At 42.6% G+C, this 19,536-nt stretch overlaps 1 protein-coding gene across 6 annotated transcripts in view; it reads left to right on the top strand.

Annotated features, from left to right (window-relative positions):
* The first annotated feature begins 5,317 nt into the window (after positions 1–5,317).
* The window catches only part of LOC129815064 (death-inducer obliterator 1-like), a 32,168-nt gene continuing 17,949 nt past the window's right edge, over positions 5,318–19,536 (top strand). For 2 of the 6 annotated variants that reach the window (XM_055868396.1, XM_055868391.1), the window contains exons 1-7: positions 7,066–7,201; positions 9,767–9,880; positions 10,741–10,856; positions 11,154–12,339; positions 12,619–12,949; positions 14,811–15,017; positions 17,761–17,977. In XM_055868396.1, coding sequence (XP_055724371.1) covers positions 10,775–10,856; positions 11,154–12,339; positions 12,619–12,949; positions 14,811–15,017; positions 17,761–17,977 — 2,023 coding nt within the window. In that variant the 5' untranslated portion in view covers positions 7,066–7,201; positions 9,767–9,880; positions 10,741–10,774. Of the gene's footprint in view, positions 5,541–7,065; positions 7,229–7,301; positions 7,825–9,766; positions 9,881–10,740; positions 10,857–11,153; positions 12,340–12,618; positions 12,950–14,810; positions 15,018–17,760; positions 17,978–19,536 lie in introns of those variants that run through there. The other 4 variants (XM_055868394.1, XM_055868392.1, XM_055868393.1 and 1 more) reach the window with 4 other exon arrangements.

Raw genomic sequence — 19,536 nt, 5'->3', positions numbered from 1 at the left:
TGACAACTGACACCTTTTCATTTAACTAAAAAACAACTTTGCAGTGCATTCGGAAAGTATTCAGACCCGTTTAATTTTTCCACATTTTGTTACGTTACAGCCGTATTCTAAAATTGATTAAATAGATTTTTTTCCTCATCAATCTACACACAATTTCCCATAATGACTAAGCAAAAACAGGTTTGTAGAATTTTTTGCTAATTTATAAAAAATAAAAAAATATCACATTTACTTAAGTATTCAGACCCTTTACTCAAGACTTTGTTGAAACTCCTTTGACAGCGATAACAGCCTCAAGTCTTCTTGGGTATGATGCTACAAGCTTGGCATACCTATATTTGGGGAGTTTCTCCCATTCTTCTCCGCAGATCCTTTCAAGCTCTGTCAGGTTGGATGGGGAGCGTCGCTGCACAGCTATTTTCAGGTCTCTCCATAGATGTTCGATTGGGTTCAAGTCAAGACTCTGGCTGGGCCACTCAAGGACATTCAGAGATTTGTCCTGAAGCCACTGCTGTGTTGTCCTGGCTGTGTGCTTAGTGTCGTTGTCCTGTTGGAAGGTGAACCTTCGCCCCAGTCTGAGGTCCTGAGGACTCTGGAGCAGGTTTTCATCAAGGATCTCTCTGTACTTTGCTCCGTTCATCTTTGCCTCGATCCTGACTAGTCTCTCAGTCCCAGCCTCTGAAAAACATCCCTACAGCATGATGCTGCCACCACCATGCTTCACCGCAGGGATGGTGCCAAGTTTCCCCCAGAAGTGACGCTTGGCATTCAGGCCAAAGAGTTAAATCTTGGTTTCATCAGACCAGAGAATCTTGTTCCTCATGTTATGAGAGTCCTTTCTGTGCCTTTTGGCAAACTCCAAGTGGGCTGTCATGTGCCATTTACTGAGAAGAGGCTTCCGTCTGGCCACTCTACCAGAAAGGCCTGATTAGTGCTGCCGAGATGGTTGTCCTTCTGGAAAGTTCTCCCATCTCCACAGAGGAACTCTGGAGTTCTGTCAGAGTGACCATCGGGTTCTTGGTCACCTCCCTGACCAAGGCCTTCTCCCCCAACTGCTCAGTTTGGCCAGGCGGCCAGCTCTAGGAAGAGTCTTGGCGGTTCCAAACTTCTTACATTTAAGAATGATGGAGGCCACTGTGTTCTTGGGGACCTTCAATGCTGCAGACATTTTTTGGTACCCTACTCCAGATCTGTGCCTTGGCACAATCCTGTCTTGGAGCTCTACAGACAATTCCTTCTACCTCATGCCCTGGTTTTTGCTCTGACAATCACTTTCAACTGTGGGACCTTATATAGACAGGTGTATGCCTTTTCAAATCATGTCCAATCAATTGAATTTACCACAGGTGGACTCCAATCAAGTTGTAGAAAACGTTTCAAGGATGATCAATGGAAACAGAATGCACCTGAGTTTAATTTCAAGTCTCATAGCCAATGGTCTGAATACTTATGTAAATAAGTATTTTAATTTTTTTTATATATAAATGTGTAAACATTTCTAAAACCCAGTTTTCACTTTGTCATTATGTTTGTTATGTTATGTTTGCATTGTGTTTATTTTGATGAGGGGGAAAAGTATTTAATCCATTTTAGAATAAGGCTGTAACATAACAAAATGTGGAAAAGGTCAAGTGGTCTGAATACTTTCCGAATGCACTGTATATCAAAGGAGTGCCTTTGATTTGACGGCCTGTATTTGCGCAGTTCGGCTCAAGACGACTATTAGACCTGATGACGTGTTCCTACGCATGACCTTAGCTAGCTGATTTCTATTGGAGTAGCAGTTTTAGCCTATCTTCATACTGTACTGTCTTTGGCCTTACCTGAAATAAAACAATGAGACAGATTTCAGCGGATTTATAAATGTGAAGCATCCCGTTGGCGATGATGGTGATGAGAGGAAGCCCAGTGGCTGGCAAGTGGGAGAAGATGGAGTGAGATGGATTTTGGCCAACATTCTGCACATTTTCTCATCAATGGAACAATTGATCTCCATACAGTTTTCTGTTTCCAAAACTAAAAATTTCTAAGAAACAGAGTGGACTGCGTTTTGTAGACTTCACCCTTTGCCAAATTTTCTAAAAATGGTGTGTTTAGAGGAGTGAAAGTGTGAATTGAGTTATTGCACAGCGCACTTTACAGAGTAGGTGTTCCCTAACGGAAACATGCTAATAAATGCTAGAACGCGCCAATAGGATCTCACTTGCTTGTGCTTGGCTCTGCCCACCTTCCTGCTTGTTCTGCCTACTATGAATAATTTGCTCCATTTGGAAAGACATGATCTGGTCTATCTTGGGTTAGTTATAAAAATCTTTGTCCTTTCTATCCACCTAATTTTCTAACGTTGCTATAGGAACAGCCAAACAACAGAAGTGATGGATTCTACTTCCGCTTTATTTCTATACATGCCATGACTTGTTCAACTACAAATATTTGTTTTTTGAGGATACCAGAAAGACCTTTTTTAATTTTTTACTATAACACATTTTGATTATGTAATAATTAATTTTAACAACAAATTCCAAATGCAAGCTTCATAAGTAAATTATCAATTTCAAGCAATTTTTACACCAAAAGACCAGTACTAGGACTATGCAAGCAATTGTTGATTGAAGCGCCATTGCTGGTGAGTTTGAAAAGTTATCAGTTAATATTCTTGATCACCAACATTTTTGGGGAGCTAGATATTTATTTATGGCAATCCTCTCTCCCTGCACTTTGACGATTGCCCTGCACCCGATGCTATAGATGTACAACAAATCTGCAATCTGTTCGCAAGTGCTTTCTGGTCACAAATCTTTCAATACGCGCGTTGGCCTTTGCGCGCAAATGCTGATGACTGGTCATTGGTCAACAATCAAGACAATCAACTTTTTGGATCTGAAGCACAGATGAGATGTTTTTGAGACAAAGGTATATAGATAAAATACAAATGGTAGGCTATATGTAGCCTATTAAAATATCTAAGAAAAACATTAATTTTCACACATGCGACCCCACAAAAGAACCACTACGCTAGCTCACATGACCTGGGTTGATTGACAGTTTACTGGTCCAATCAGAGGGCCAAGTGTGCGTTTCACTAGCCAATCTGTTGCACATTTTTTTGCAAGTCGATTCTGCAGCTAGTGTCTGGCTACGTGAAGAGTAATCATGGAGTCTGTTCCACAAAATGAGTGACAATGTTACAAAACCTAGCCAGATCATTTAAAGTCATCAGTCGTAAGTTAAAGTCGAGTCTCAAGTTTTGAGGCTCCAATTTCAAGTCAAGTCTCAAGTTATTTAATTTTCTATCAAGTTAAGTCTTCGTGAATATGATTAGCCATCTTTTTTTATTTAACTAGGCAAGTCAGTTAAGAACGAATTCTTATTTACAATGACGGCCTATCCTGGCCAAAAACCTCGAGACAACTCCTATATTAAAAGGTTTTTTTTCTCAAAGTTACCTGGATAGACATTATATCCGTACACAAATAACAACTGAGGCATTACGAAACTTCTATTTGATCAATAACCCATTTTTTGGTTGACCACTCTCATTGACCTCCATACAAAAAGTCCTTCCTTTGCAAAACAAGGAAAAAACGTCACCTGCTGGAAGGAGACAGATTTTCCGCTGAGTTGGGCTTCTCTCTTCCTCTTTGTCCACACCTCTGCCATTCAGTGCTTTCAGAGTGTTCATTGTCATAGTCACAACTGCAAATAATACTTACATGTAGGCTACATGTAGGCCTCATGAAAAATAATATAATAACTAATATTTAAAGGTAGCAATTAAACAACAAACGCTGTTTAGTCTGTGCATCTGTTACAACATGTCATTGGCTCCTTGCTCAAGTGGTTTACAAGTGATTTCCATTTTTGTAATGGTTGTCAATTCCTATGGGTATTTGTTTTCACTGTGCTCATCTTTCTGTCTGTCCTGTGCAACTATTTGCAATGCATCAGTGCAATAATGTGATCATAACCAGCCAAAAGTGATAACACCAATGCACTTTTTCTCCACAACATTACCGGACATGCATTTTCTATGCTTCTTTCCTCGAATAGGCTATTAGGCCTCGTCTAAAAAAAATGGTTGCCTGTTGTGCACGTGAAAAACTGGGAAGAGAGAGGCTAGTGATGTGTAGCAGAAGTAAGAAGCTAAATATTAGCGCGATATTACGCCATTCATTAGCTAAGTATTTTCGCTGTAGGCTAAATATTTACCTGTCAAAGTTTATAGATTATGTAGTTCGTTCCTCCAGGGTGCACTTTGTGGTCCCCGGGCACGCAAAGCTCCACTATTGATTAGGCCTACATTTTTAGACAAGAAAATGATTATCCCTCAGCTACAACAACGCAGTGCAATGAGGAATGTATTATTGTTATCAAGTGAGGTCACCATTATTGTTCATAGGCTGTAAACTGTAGTGATGTAGGGTAATTTGAACAGGGGTGCAATTTTCTATTTATTTGTTGTCCTCCCCCTCCCCAGTTTTATCACTACTGTGATACAAAATGTGGTATCTGGGGCGAGGGGTTTGTGCTGATTGTACGGAGATTGTGCAGCAGTGTGGAAGAGGGAGGTTACTAGGTGTGAGAAGTGTGCAGAAGGGCATGAGACAAAATAATGTGTAGCATTGGGGAAAGAAGTGGTATGTGTTAATTGTAGGGGTGCTCATGGGGCTGGGGATCGGAAATGTTCTATAAGAGAGAGGCAGGTTGAGGTTTCCAGAGTTATAGTGCAGAAGTTGTCATATGCTGAGACAGTGAAGAAAGTAGAGGAAGATGGGTCAAGGGGGAGGGATCCTGAGAGGAATGGCGTGAGTAGTAGATCAGCAAGTGATATAATGGTGTGAGAGATAAACCAGCAAGTTATATATGTTTCAGTAAGATTAGACTGTACTGCAGGGATGGAACATAAGTCGCATTTTTTTTTGATTGTGATGGCAGCTGCAGAGAGGTATTGGGTGTGTGAGACTTTACGTCAGAAGAGTAGCAGGGTGTGTTAAGTGGTGGTGTCCCATCCTTTCAAGTTGTTGGCCTGAGGTAGGACTGAATAGATGTAAATAGTGGAGAAGGGTGATGTTTATTTATTATTATATATATATTTTGTGAGTGTAGTGTTAAATGGTAGGGTATTTGTTTATTTATTTTTCAAGCAAAGTATAAGGGAGCTATACTCCAGTCTAGTAGGTGGCGGTAATGCAAAATGTATTGGATGCCTATAGCCGTTAAACCTCATTGAATACGAATATTTAGCGTCGGTGTGTTTTAGGACCATGCGGACACCTCAGAGCCGTCGGGTAGGCTGTTTGGTGGTTTCAGCTGGCTGGATACAGGGCACTCGGAATCATGAGCCCCACTGTCTGCACACACTTGAAACATGGATAAATATTTTACATTTCTTACAGTGGTTTGCGGACAAACGAACTTAAAGTGTATCTTACATAACCAAGTTTCACATGCGTAGGTAGTTTCTCTAAAACAAAAAACAACAGGACAGACTTATTTTTCTCCATTCACCCAGCGGGTCAGACACCAGGAATTGTCTTCAGGTAGGCTACTCAACCTTAACATCCGTCTTCACCTTTGAGATGACTCCTTTTACGGGTGCTCTACTCCTAAATGCAAAGCACGAAACTTCAGACTACACTTTTCCCAGCTCATCGGCAACTTCACAATTTGACAACTCAAATGGGTCTCCTACATATGCATTCTTACTCAACCAACGCATCCCAACACAAAACAATTGTCTTCACGTATCCTCCACTCCAGTTTTAGGCAGCTTTCTTTTTGATCCAGTTTTCGACACTACTGTTATCCATTCAGGACATTCATCTAAACCAACTTTGCTCGACGCACTGCTTAATTCGAACTCATCATCTACTTCCACCATCTCTTCCCCGGAAAATGTTGCTATTGCTGCGTACAAAACAAACTGGGAACTCGGAAAGATACAAGGTCAAATCATGACGTCAGCGATCTTCAGGTCGGAGCTCTAGAAAGAGGCCCGATTCAGTTAAGAACAAACTCGTATTTACAATGACGGCCAAAACCTGACGACGCTGAGCCAATTGTGCGCCGCCCTATGGGACTCTCAATCATGATCCAGGCGGTGCAGTTACGCCTCTTGCACTGAAATTAAGTGCCTTAGACCGCTGCTCCACCCGGGAGTTTCCCAGTCACCTCGTTTTATTTCGGGTTCCAAATTGTTTGTACTTCTGTTTTTAAAGATGAGTCTGAGTCGGTTAGTTTTACACAACTAATTGTACATTTTTAGTTATAAAAATATATTGATGATGGGTGTACGGTTCCTTCAAGCGTGTGCTTGCTGTGACTCACGCTGATATTGGCTATTAGGTAGCTACTTCCCACGCCATTTGCTGGACAGTTGTCACAGATTAACATATTGTAATTACCTGACTAGATCATAAAGGAGCAATTGTCCAGACAGAGGATTGAGTTTAAGAATTAACGGTTTATTAACCCAAATTTACACAGGCTACTGTTTGGCCGTAGCCCACGCCAAATACATGAAAGATAACCCAAAAGCCAACCGTGACCTTCTCTTGTGAAGGCCAGACATCCCACTTCTGACACAAATGCAATGAAACAGCAGGTCTCGAACCCTCGACCTTCTAGCCCGAGGTCCGGCTCACTATCGACTGTGTCGCAAAAGAATGCTCGAACGGCAGAGTCGATCCGCGCTTATAAACCCAGGGTCGTTACAATATCTTGGTATTACTTGTCAAGCGGGGAGCTAAGGGCACTTTGTCCTCGTTGTTGCCGTTCATGCCCTCCCCATTGAGTGGTAGACTGTATGTATGTATCAATGTGTAGGCTGCTATCCTACTTGAAATAAAGTAATGTAAGGGAAAAAATGGCCACGTAACTACCATCGCCGACACGACCATGATATACAGTACGAAGCACTTCAAGTCGGCAGGCACAACAACAGAGGTAATGGTCGTTTACTATCGACCAATAGTGAAGCCCAATCAGTCAAGCGAAACGGTCTTGAGTGGCAAGAAACATACCCAATTAGCTGATTCACTTTACATACACCCATCCTTTTCGACACACCCACTCGCCATTGGGCTGCAGTTACCCATACTTGAACTAGCGCGAGCCAACCAACACTAAATGAAAATGGAGGACTGAACGTGGACCGTGCAAGAACCTAACATATCGTCGAGGTTTACAAGTGGGTCGAATTGTACGTTATTTCTCCAAACGATACTTGGTTAGCATTCTTTGTAAATGACTAGCTATGTTTAAATAATGTTTGTTTGAAAGTATTGGATAGCTAACTAGTTGAAAGCTAGCGTTAGCTAGCTAGGCGAAGCGCATGGTTGTGGCCTAGCTTGTTCGTTAATGTTACGCGTTTTGCAATGACGTCAGTTACGGGTGATACAGCACGCTAATTAACTATATGTTCGTAAATTATTTAGCTTTAAACGAGGCATTGTGTGTGTGCATTAATAACGGATATTGTCTTGTGGCACGAGTTAATGTTGAGGTCACTGGTGATAGTTACCTAATCCCAGCAAATGTTTAACGGTAACGTTAGGTTAATTTACCGTGTGATTCTGAATAGTTACTCTATCCAACACGAGTCTCGTCGTTAGCTAGCATGGTAGCATGCCGTATGATTTACCCACCGTGACCTAGTTATAGTAGCTCGCAATCTATCGTGTCGGAGTTCTCAGTGCACGCAGACTCCTTGCGACGTTTTGTCGTTTCTTCCGTGTGGCAGCCACATTACGACTGTCAGGATTCTGTGCGGCCTGAAGAACTATCCGGCATCTAGTTAGCACAGTCGGAGTGAAATGACGTCAGGTATTTGTTTCAATATCAATTCCCTACGCTTTGGAATAACATTGTAGCTAACCTAACGTTAACTAACTAACCATGTTGCATTGACCACCCCTCCCCCACACAACAACTGGGGTGGTTCTGGGAGTGTTTCCCCCCCTTTCTCACGTGCCTGTGTGCGGTGACCATAGTCAGGGAACAATCCGTGGTGAACCTCTCATTCTCTCATCCCAGCATCGTATTTCTTAAATCGTTTATGTTGACTTCAAATTCACACATTTAAAATTCCATCTATTCTGTGTGTTATTTTTTTATGACGATGTTTCCAAATGATATGGACGGTAGGAATTATATAAAGGCCTGAAGTTACCACTCTGCCTTTTGTTTGCGCTCCATCTATTGGTGAGTTGTAATAATGTGGTGGGCCAGTTTGCATTGCGTTTGCAAACCATCAATGTGGTGCTTTGGAGCACAAGTTATCGTTTCTATTCTGAGATGAGCAGTGACTAGGAAAACGATCAGACCAATGAATGGGTTATTGAATGTTCAGTGAAAGTACATGTCAATGTTTCCCTGGATGTGTGTTTGTCTGTTATTGAAACATGAATCAGGGTACCCATTTAAAACTGAAGAACTGCTGTGTATTAGGCTACTTCTATAGAACCAAAGCCATCCCAAGAGCTGTACTAATGTAATCAAGTGGGTTTTGACTTGATGTTTTTGGTGTGAAGTGTTTATTTGGTGTGAACAGAGTTCAGTAGGATTTTACAATCTAGTTCATGGTGTCATTGTGCACATTAGGGTGCAATGTTTCTTAATGTACCAATTCACAAAATAAAAAATATGACCTACTTGTATTCCAAACAACCCCAACAAAAACTGCAGAAATGGTCTGAATTTCTTGCTGTATTTGTATATCCCCAATCTCCCCTTTTCATTGATATTATCATGCTGCATTGATTTATTTGTCACTCTTGCTGTAGAAGGATAGTACCCATGTTTTGGGCATGGATTTTTACAAACATACTCTTCTCACCACAATTCTACAATTGCAACATAGTTGGTTCTATTTATTCTCAGACATGTTTTCAAGTTTGTGGTGTTGTCAGTGGAATTCAGGCCAGACTACTCTTCTGAAAATTGTACATGTATAGCAAGCTGCTTTGATCGTGGGCAACATTGTTAATCGAATAGGTAAAAAAAATAATGTTCTGGCAAGTTACTTTAGATACACTACTAAGAATGTTTTATTGAGCTGTGGATTGTCACTTTAGCTCATTGTTTATCATGCTACAGAGGTTTTGCTCAGGTGCTCAAAATAATAATTGAAATGCTACTGTTAGCTGTTTTCAGTTCAACTGCTCTGATTTTTAGGCAGGCCAGAATTATATTATTTTTGGGCAACATTTGTCACAAATACTGCATTCTGTTACTCAGGGGAAAGAGCAGGCCTTGTATGTAACATGTAGGTCTACTTGTTGTGTTTTGTGTGATTTGATAGTGTAAACTACAACATGGGATTTAGGTTAGTTGGGATTGGAACACATTTTGTGTTACTCTGAATGAAGTTAGGTGGGGCTGATAATGATTACCTAGCCTCTTTCTTGAGTACTCCCAAAATCTTTTCTGACAATTTGACTTTGTCTGTACCTTACATTGAACATAATTTACAGTTGCAACTATTATTTTGCAACCCTTTTATTTAAATTTATCAGATTGAAGTGAACTATCATGAGACTAAAGGAAGTCAATCTGATTAAGGCAAATTGTCAGTGATGACATACTGTTTAAGCAGCTTTTTGAATTTTTAGTCAGTGACCTATGATCTGAAGTCCCAGACATTGAACAAAGTTAAGAGTTGTCTGGGTTCCAATATGTCGTGATGTATTGTGCTTTTCAAGGCTGCATACTGTTGCAATTTCCATACCCTCAAATACTTAACAGTTCTATTCTGATTTATCTACAGGTCCAAGATCCCACTACCAGGCCTGTGATGATTTCTGATCAGAACCTGCTGTGTGCGGAATCTGAAATCATCAGATAAGCCCTCGATCAGTGTCCCACCACTACAGATCAGCAGGTTGGCTCATTTTTTATTTTGTGAAAGGACAAATGCCATGTACTCATTTGACTTTTGTAAACAGTATTTGTAGTGTAGAGGTTTCAACAGACTTTTCCAAGTAGTGGTGTTCTATTTTGTTCTTGTAAGAATTTTATGACATTGGAGTATTTTGCCTAATTAGTGGACTTCCTCAGATTTTCTGAGCTTCCAATATAATTTCCAATAGTAAATATTTTGTTAGTGAGATAAGATGTATCAATGAGCAGCAAGTGCCAAAATATGGCTTTGCAAAACCTGTGCATTTACTAATATTGTTCTGTGGAGGGGTTTTAGAATATTCATAACTTTGTTACATGAAAATGCTCCTGCTGTCGTTTGGTCATCTGGGGTGGGCAAACTACGGGCCATATCCTGCCCACCAGCTGATTTGAAATGCGTCCTGCGAGGGATTATTATTTATTTTTTAAATAGAAATTGTAATGGGCCCATTTCTAAAGAACTGCCCGCAAATTAATTTTGACGAACAAATCAATAAAAAAAATCTTTGTCAAAATCCAGATGTGGCCCTCGAGCCAAAATGTATTGCCCACCCTGATCTAGCCTAACAACTGTAGTGTTATCATAACTACAGCATCCAGCCTGCCTGCTGTAGCTAGTTTGTGGAAAGGAAGAAAATTGGTATGAAAGGACTGCACTCGCTGACACAAACAATTCTGGGATTTTTGGGGGAAAGGGTTGTCTATGGATATAAAGAAAGTAGTTGAACATGACAGTGGTGCTCCAACCCCCCTCCCCATAACAACCACGCACTTCAGTTAAATGGAGTTGTAGAGTAGCTGTCTCACAGTTCGTCTTTTGTGCTCTTCTCTTAATTGTAGATATTCTGTTTGAAAGTAGTGAGTGACTCCATCTATGGAGGAGAATGTGAGTCCTGAGCTCTCTCTAGCTCCTGAGCCAGAGCAGAGCCAGGACCCCATGGATAGCAGCTCTCAAGGTACCTTGGATTAGCTTCTTTTCCCCTTTTCAGTGAGGGGGGGGGGGGGGGGGCATCATGATTGTCTCATTTTAATAGGCACAGCACTGCTGGATCCTCTGCAAATCTTTTGTAGGTTAATTAGGGTATAGGGTCAGGATTGCTAGAAGGGATTTCACTATTTCACTATCAGCACAAGGGATTTCACTATTCCCTTATACGCTTTGAATACCTAATTAGCTTTCCAGTCTTTTGATTGGCGAAATCTGCTACTTGACGTAAATGTATTGTCCCTTAATGTGTCATTTACATCAACAGCTATTCTAGACGACTATAAAGCCGTGAAGGAGGACGGAGAAGATAAAGAAGACCAAGAGCATGGTAACAATGATACTGAGGAAAAGCTAGAGAACACAGAGCAATCTGCTAAGACCACAAACGAGTTCAAGAAAACCTGGGGATTCCGACGGACCACCATAGCCAAGAGAGAAATGCCCGGAGACACTGCTGCTGAGAGCCAGGATGGCCATGTAGGGCCTGTGCGTCGCAGTGGGAGGCAGGCAAAACGCACTGACAAGCTGGAGGAGTTCCTGCTCACCACCAAGAGAGTGCGCACAGTAGGGAGGAGGAGTGCACCTGGCAGCATAGAGGCTGGGGATCCTCCCTCCCAGACCCCTACAGATGCAGAGACGGCCTCCGAGGCCAGTTTTGACGGCAACGCGGAGGCCAAGTCTGTGGACGATAAGCCAGATTCTCCAGTGAGGAAGACGAGGAGCAGGAAGAAGACAACTCGGAAGGCTAAAGGCCGTGGCAGAAGTAGAGTTGGCTCTGTCAGTGATGATGGAAGCTCTGACAATGAGAAGTGTAGTGGCGATGCACTCAAAGAGCTCCAGGAGGAGGAGGGTAGTGGAGATGCACCCAAAGAGCTCCAGGAAGAGGAGGGTAGTGGAGATGCACCCAAAGAGCTCCAGGAAGAGGAGGGTAGCGGAGATGCACCCAAAGAGCTCCAGGAGGAGGCAGGTAGCGGAAGTGCACCGAAAGAGCTCCACGAAGAGGCGGGTAGCGGAGATGCACCCAAAGAGCTCCACGAAGAAGCGGGTAGCGGAGATGCACCCAAAGAGCCACAGCCTGAGGAGAAGGAGCAGCAGGACAAGAAGACAACCAGCTCTGGGGAGGGAGTGAAGGATGACACAGTGCAGCCAGAGCAGGACTCTGTGAAGAATGAGGAAGAGCAGGAGGAGAAAGAAAAAAGGGGGAGTGTGGAGAAGCCCATAGACGCCAGTGGCGAGTGTGCCGACAGGTCCAGGAGTCCTGCTAAGGCAGCTAGTAGGGGAACCACCCCCAACAAGAGAGACACTAAGTCCAGAGGAGGGATAAAGCCCCGCAATGACCAGGAGGAAGATGAATCCCCATCGTCATCCTCATCATCCAGTGACTCCGGCGATGATGAAGGATACGACCCTAATGCACTGTATTGCATCTGTCGACAGAAACACAACAAACGGTATGCATTTGGATGTCATTCAATTGGAAATCCAGTGCATCTAGTTCTTACAAATGCTCTGTCTGATTTTTCATGGATTACAGAATGTGGTCAAATTAACCTCCGTTGCCCACCTACAAGGGGAAGAGTGGTTAGTTATTACTTGGCCGGAGTGATGCGCTTGACTTGTATTCTATGCTTTAGCAGCGACTTTGTTACACGTTGTTAACGCACTTTCTCTGGCTACTTGTTTTTGCATATCTGTCTCTGTGCTCTGCTAAGTGTTCTGTGTGCACCCAGGTTCATGATCTGCTGCGACCGCTGTGAGGAGTGGTTCCATGGAGACTGTGTGGGCATCACTGAGGCTCGTGGACGTCTGATGGAGAGGAACGGGGAGGACTACGTCTGCCCCAACTGCACCACCAAGAAGAGCCAGACGGCCAAGCCCAATGGCAAACCCAAAGCAGCTGCCCCCGGTGCCATCAAGGCCGAGCAGAGCCCCTCTGTGGCGGCTCCCTCACCTACAGCCTCAGCTGGGACGGAAGAAAAGGGTGACGACTTGGGGATCAAAGGGAGGATAGAGAAGACCACCAACCCCAGTGGGAAAAAGAAGATCAAGATCTTTCAGGCGGTAGGTTTCTGTTACTTTTCTCACAACCCCAGTGGATGAACTCAACAAATGACCTATTCCGGTTTATAATGTCATGTCCATAATAGCTTACTTAAAGATGTCTGAGAGCACCATGTTAGGGATGGGCGTGAGTACTCGATTCAAGGTCTGTCTTTAATTACTAATAATTGAGTACAAGCACTCAATGTATACGCACAGATGTAGAGAATGTCAAGTGTAGTGAAAATAGGTTGTTTCCATTTTACTTGTGTATCAGAACAACCAGTAATTGGAACAACCAATGGCGTACCGCAAACTGTATTTCCATCAGCCCCTTAACCTGTCTAGGTTAGCGGAACCCCTCGCCAACAGCCAATGAAATTGCAGGGCGCCAAATACAAATCAACATAAATCAAATTTCTCAAACATACAAGTATTAGGCACCATTTTAAAGATAAAATTCTCATTAATCCAGCCAAAGTGTCTGATTTCAAAAATGCTTTACAGCGAAAGCTCCACAAACGATTATGTTAGGTCACCACCAAGTCACAGAAAAACCCAGCCATTTTTCCCGCCAAAGAGAGGAGTCACAAAAAGCACAAATAGAGATAAAATGAATCACTAACCTTTGATCTTCATCAGTTGACACTCATAGGACTTCATGTTACACAATGCGTGTATGTTTTGTTCGATAAAGTTCATATTTATATCCAAAAATCTCATTTTACATTGGCGTGTTACAATCAGTAGTTCCAAAACATGCAGTGAATTTGCATTGAGCCACATGAATTTACAGAAATACTCGTTATAAATGTTGATAAATACACGTGTTATACATGGAAATATAGATACACTTCTCCTTAATGCAACCCCTGTGTTAGATTTCAATTTTTTTTCTTCAGAAAAAGCATAATCTGAGTACGGCGCTCAGAGCCTTAAACAGCCAAAAGAAATATCCACCATGTTGCGCCATCAACATTAGTCTGAAATAGCATTATAAATATTCACTTACCTTTGATCTTCATCAATGCACTCCCAGGAATCCCAGTTCGACAAATGTTTGATTTGTTCCATTAAGTCCATCAATTATGTCCAAAGAGCTTCTTTTGTTAGGGCATTTGGTAAACAAATCCAAATGCGCGTTCAGGTCCAGTCGGACGAAAAGTTCAAAAAGTTAGTTTGACAAGTTTCTACGACCTGTAATAAGTATAGAATCAATCTTTAGGATGTTTTTATCATAAATGTTCCAACCGGAGAATTCCATTGTCCGTAGAAAAGCAATGGAACGAGAGCTACCTCATGTGAAATGCGCGTGACTGAGAACGGGGCTGCTGGCAGACCCCTTAGTCAAACAACTCCCATCCGGCCCCCCTTCACTCTAGAAGCCTGAAACAACATTCTAAAGACGGTTGCCATCTAGTGGAAGCCTTAGGAAGTGCAACATAACCCATATCCCACTGAATTCGATAGGGGCTGAGTTAAAAACTTTAACCCTCAGATTTCCCACTTCTTGTTTGGATTTTTTCTCGGGTTTTTGCCTGCCATATGAGTACTGTTATACTCAGACATAATTCAAACAGTTTTAGAAACTTGCGTGTTTTCTATCCAATACGAATAATAATATGCATATATTAGCATCTGGGACTGAGTAGGAGGCAGTTCACTCTGGGCACGATATTCATCCAAAAGTGAAATGCTGCCCCCTATCCCAAAGAAGTTAAATAATGGAGTATACGAACAGACTTTCTTTGAAATGACCATCCCTACTCCTTATGACAATTTGTATATTGTAATCCCTGAAACTTTTGCCTGTACAAGAATCTGTCTGTGGCATTGTCTGTGTTACACTGTGCACCTGTGTGACCTGTTTGAATTTCAACAGGCGGCGGAGGAGTCTAAGCTGCCCAAATGCATCGGGCCAGGCTGTGAGAAGACCGCCCTGAAGGACTCTGTCTACTGCGGCAGCGAGTGCATCCTGAGACACGCCGCCGCAGCCATGGCAGCCAAGTCAATTTCTGAACCCAAGCAGAAAGAGCAAGACAAGGCTAAGGGACAGAAAAAAACACCTGGTGCCAGGACAACGACCAAGGTAAACAAAGGGTTCATTAGATAACAAAGATTTTTATATTTTCACCTCTTGTTCTGGAGAGTTGAGAAACCTTTCACTGAGCTTATTGGAACCAGTGCTCTGGTTATTAATACAATGAGTGGAGCATAAATTAAGCGCAATATGTATTCCAATGTTTTGAAATAAGTTTTCTAAATCTGCCCCAAAATTGTACACCAATTTCTTATATGAAATTCTTATATTTATTTCTGTGAAATTGTGACTCATTACCAATGACTAACAAGGACATACACCATACACTATTTTTTTTCCTGCTTTCTGGGGAAGGGTATAAAACAATTTCTAGATTGTTGAACGTTTCCAAGAGTAGTGGTCTCCATCGTTAGGAAATGGGGAAAATTTGGAACTACCCAGACTCTGCCTAGAGTTGCCCGTCCGACCAAACTGTAACCAGGCAAGAAGGACCTTGGTCAAGGAGGTGACCAAGAACACAATGAACACTGACATAAATAGAGAGTGCCTTGGCTGAGATGGGATAACCTGGCAGAAGGACAACAGTCTCTGGTGAAGTGCTGTAATCTGGGCTCTATGGGTTAGTGGCCAGACGGAAGCCACTCCTGTGAAATAGGCACATGACTGCATGCCTGGAGTTTGGAAAAAGGCATGATAAAGACTTGTAACGTAAGGCAAACGAGTCTGGTGTGATGAGACACATTTTACTCTGAATGCAAAGGGCTATGTCTGGAGAGGAGCACAGCTCATCACCTGTCTAACACAATCCCTACTGTGAAGTATGGTGGTGGCAGTTTAGTTACAGTTCATATAAGGAAATCGGTCAATTCAAATAAACTCATTAGGCCCTAATCTATGGATTTCACATGACCTGGGAATACGGATATGCATTGGTTGGTCACATACAGTGCATTTGGAAAGTATTCAGACCCCTTGACTTTATCCACATTTTGTTACTTTACAGTTTTATTCTAAAATGGATAAAATAGTTTTTTCCCCCTCATCGATTTATACACAATACCCCCACAATGACGAAGCAGGTTTTAGAAATTTTAGCAAATGTATTGCAAATAAACTGATCACATTTATGTCGGTATTCAGACCCTTTACTCAGTACTTTGTTGAAGAACCGTTGACAGCAATTACACCCTCGTGTCTTCGTTACAAGCTTAGCACACCTGTATTTGGGGAGTTTCTCCCATTCTCTGCAGATCATCTCAAGCTCTGTCAGGTTGGATGGGGAGCGTCGGTTCACAGCTATTTTCAGGTCTCTCCAGAGATGTTCGATCGGGTTCAAGTCTGGTTTCTGGCTGGGCCACTCAAGGACATTCAGAGATTTGTCCCGAAGCCACTCCTGCTCTGTTCATCTTTGCCTCGGTCCTGACTAGTCTCCCAGTCCCTGCTCCTGAAAAACAGGCCTTTCATCTTGCCACTCAACCATAAAGGCCCTGACCAAGGCCCTTCTCCCCCGATTGCGCCGTTTGGACGGGCGGCCAGCTCTAGGAAGGGTCTTGGCGGTTCCAAATGATAGAGGCCGCGGTGTTCTTGGGGACCTTCAATGATGCAGAATCTTTTGGTACCCTTCCCTAGATCTGTGCATCATCGACACAATCCTGTCTCGGAGCTCTACGGACAGTTCATTCGACCTCATGGCTTGGTTTTAGCTCTGACATGCACTGTCAACTGTGGGACCTTTATTTAGACAGGTGTGCCTTTCCAAATGATGTCCCTTGGAAGAACTGGGACATTTTCAGCTTCCAGGAATTGTGTTCAGATCCTTGGGAGCTGTGCATTATCATGCTGTGAGGTGATGGCAGCAGAGGAATGGCATGACAATGGGTCTCAGGATCTCGTCACTATCTTGCATTCAAATTGCCATCGATAAAATGCAATTGTTCGTTGTCTGTAGCTTATGCCTGCCCATATCATAAACCCACCGCCACCATGGGGCACTCTTTACGGAGTCTTCCATCATCCCGGTAAAGTTGAAACCGGGATTCGTCCTTGAAGAGCACACTTCTCCAGCGTACCGGTGAGAATTTGCACTCTGAAGTCAGATCAAAACCCTGGTGAGGATGACGTGCACACACATGAGCTTCCCTGAGATGATTTCTGGCAGATATTCTTTGTTTGTGCAAACCTATAGTTTCATCAGCTCTCCGGCTGGCTAGTCTCTGACCACCCCGCAGGTGAAGAAGCCGGATGTGGAGGTCCTGGGCTGGCATGGTTACACGTGGTCTGCTGTTGTGAGGCCGGTTGGACGTACTACCAAAGTCTAAACACAATAACGTTTGAGGCGGCTTATGGTAGAGAAATTGCATTTAAATTCTCTGCCAACAGCTCTGGTGGACATTCCTGCAGTCAGCATGCCAATTGCACGCTCCCTCAACTTGAGACATCTGTGGCATTGTGTTGACAGAACTGCACATTTAGGCGTGGCCTTTTTTGTCTCCCGTACAAGGTGCACCTATGTACCAATCATGCTGATATGCCACACCTGTCAGGTGGATGGATTATCTTGGCAAAGGAGATATTTTCACTAAAGGGGATGTAAACAAATTTGTCCACAATTTGAGAAGTAAAACAAAAAAAACTTATGCGAATGGGACATTTCTAGGATCTTTTGTTTCAGCTGATGGGACCAACAGTTTAGATATTTTTGTTCAGTATACATCCTGCATTACACAAGTTTTGCTATGGAACCTTTCCTGTGCCCTGTTATTGATTGTTGATTGAATGTCTGTTCATGCAGAAGAGTTCCACCTCAGGAAGGAAGACCAGCAAGAAGTCCACAGAGGAGGAGGAGTCTGACAGTGAGGATGACAAGAAGGATGGTGATGAAGAGCAGAATGCAGAGTATCAGCCACCACCACCCACCATGTCGTCCTGGTCCAGCGACCATAATTACAATGCAGTAACGCCAGAAAAGACTACACCCATAGCACCACCAACAGTGTTAAACAAAACGTGTATGTATCTCTTTGAAGGTCTTAATAATCCCCTTTTAAACATTTTGTTGTCTCACACTATAGGGGTTGTCAAGTGAGCCATCAATGTATTTGCATCGCTCTATTACGGGTTCTTAGAAACAAAACCACATTATTTCCCCATTGATAAATGTAGTTGCTGTCATGGCAACGTAATGCCTAAGATCAGTGGTGTCACATTTATTTCATGGAGGGCCTAGCTTTAGTTCATCAATCAAGTACAAGGGAGGAGCGAAAACCCGCAGACACCCGGCCTCCGTGGAATGAGATTGACACACGTGCCTTAGATTAATGACCCAGATCTTTGGAGAAAGCACTAATGAGAATGGGTCCCCAAATGTATGTGGAGTTTGAAAGTGTGTTACACGGTCATGGTTACTTAGTCAGGTATACAGAGTTGCTGAGTGGGTAAGTACACATTGCTATGAATGGATACAAACATGACTATTTTAGGACTTATTTCTAAAGCCGTGTTTTTTTAAACGGTAACCATGAACAGAGCCATGATTGGGGATAATTTATGATAAATGAATCAAAGGTTACTTACTGTATGCAGTGCGAATGTGTGTTGGCACCCGTGTGTGTGTTGGCACTCGTGTGGTGCGTGTGAAAATCTCCATGTGCTCCTCCAAACTGCTGTTCATCTAGAGACAGTCCCTCTCGAGCAGGTAGGTCTCAGGGTTAGTTTTTTTAATTCCTGGATTTATACAGGGAACTATACAGAAATACAGCTCACACTGCTGATGAATTGAACTATAAGTATTCGGTGCAACCAAGGAAGTATTCACGATTAGCTTTGTGAATGGTGTGCTGTTTATTGAATGTCATGCATCCAAACTCCTTCTGGGGCACTGGCGATAAAATAAAAGGTGTTAAGACAGATTTTTTTGGATGCCTTGATTGATTAAATGAGGGGTCTCGGATTACTTAGGATGTCCTGACCAGTTGCTCTCGGACAGCATGTGCCACAGATCTACACGCCACGAGAGGAAGTGAAAGTCTGAAGCGGACTGACTCGGACAGCTGGAACAGGAAATCTATTACTTCTACTGAGACAAGACCTGCTGAAGACACGCACACAAGTATTAGATGACTAGGAGAAGAACACGAGTCGTCATCAACTAAACATAAAGAGCAGGGTGGCAGACCATTATTACCTAAGTTCTACCACACTTCTGTTTTACTGATATGAAATTACTGAGACATTTAGGGACAATTTAGTATTTTTTGCTATGAAATCTGCTTCGTTTCAACGCTTTACCCAGGTTTCTAATTTTATGGGGAGTAATTAGACAGGTTGGGATGCAAGTATTTTAAATGTGTGTATTGCATTGGTAGTTCATGACTTCAGGAATCCGCTTAGCCATGTAATTACAGCTGCCTGTTCTTCAGATGTATGGGGGGGGGATGCCGCACTCATGACCTGCTTGCATGTCTATATACTCAGATCTCCAATATATTATTTTGTGCACATACATTCTGATTGATAGTTTGCCATGTGTTTTTGTGAGCAAATCAGTCACATTGAAATTTCAATTGCT

The sequence above is a fragment of the Salvelinus fontinalis genome, chromosome 18 (genome assembly GCF_029448725.1).
Source record: "Salvelinus fontinalis isolate EN_2023a chromosome 18, ASM2944872v1, whole genome shotgun sequence".
In the NCBI taxonomy this organism is placed as follows: Eukaryota; Metazoa; Chordata; class Actinopteri; order Salmoniformes; family Salmonidae; genus Salvelinus; species Salvelinus fontinalis.
The sequence above is the reverse complement of the archived record's forward strand: the minus strand, read 5'-3'. Positions and strand labels throughout refer to the sequence as shown.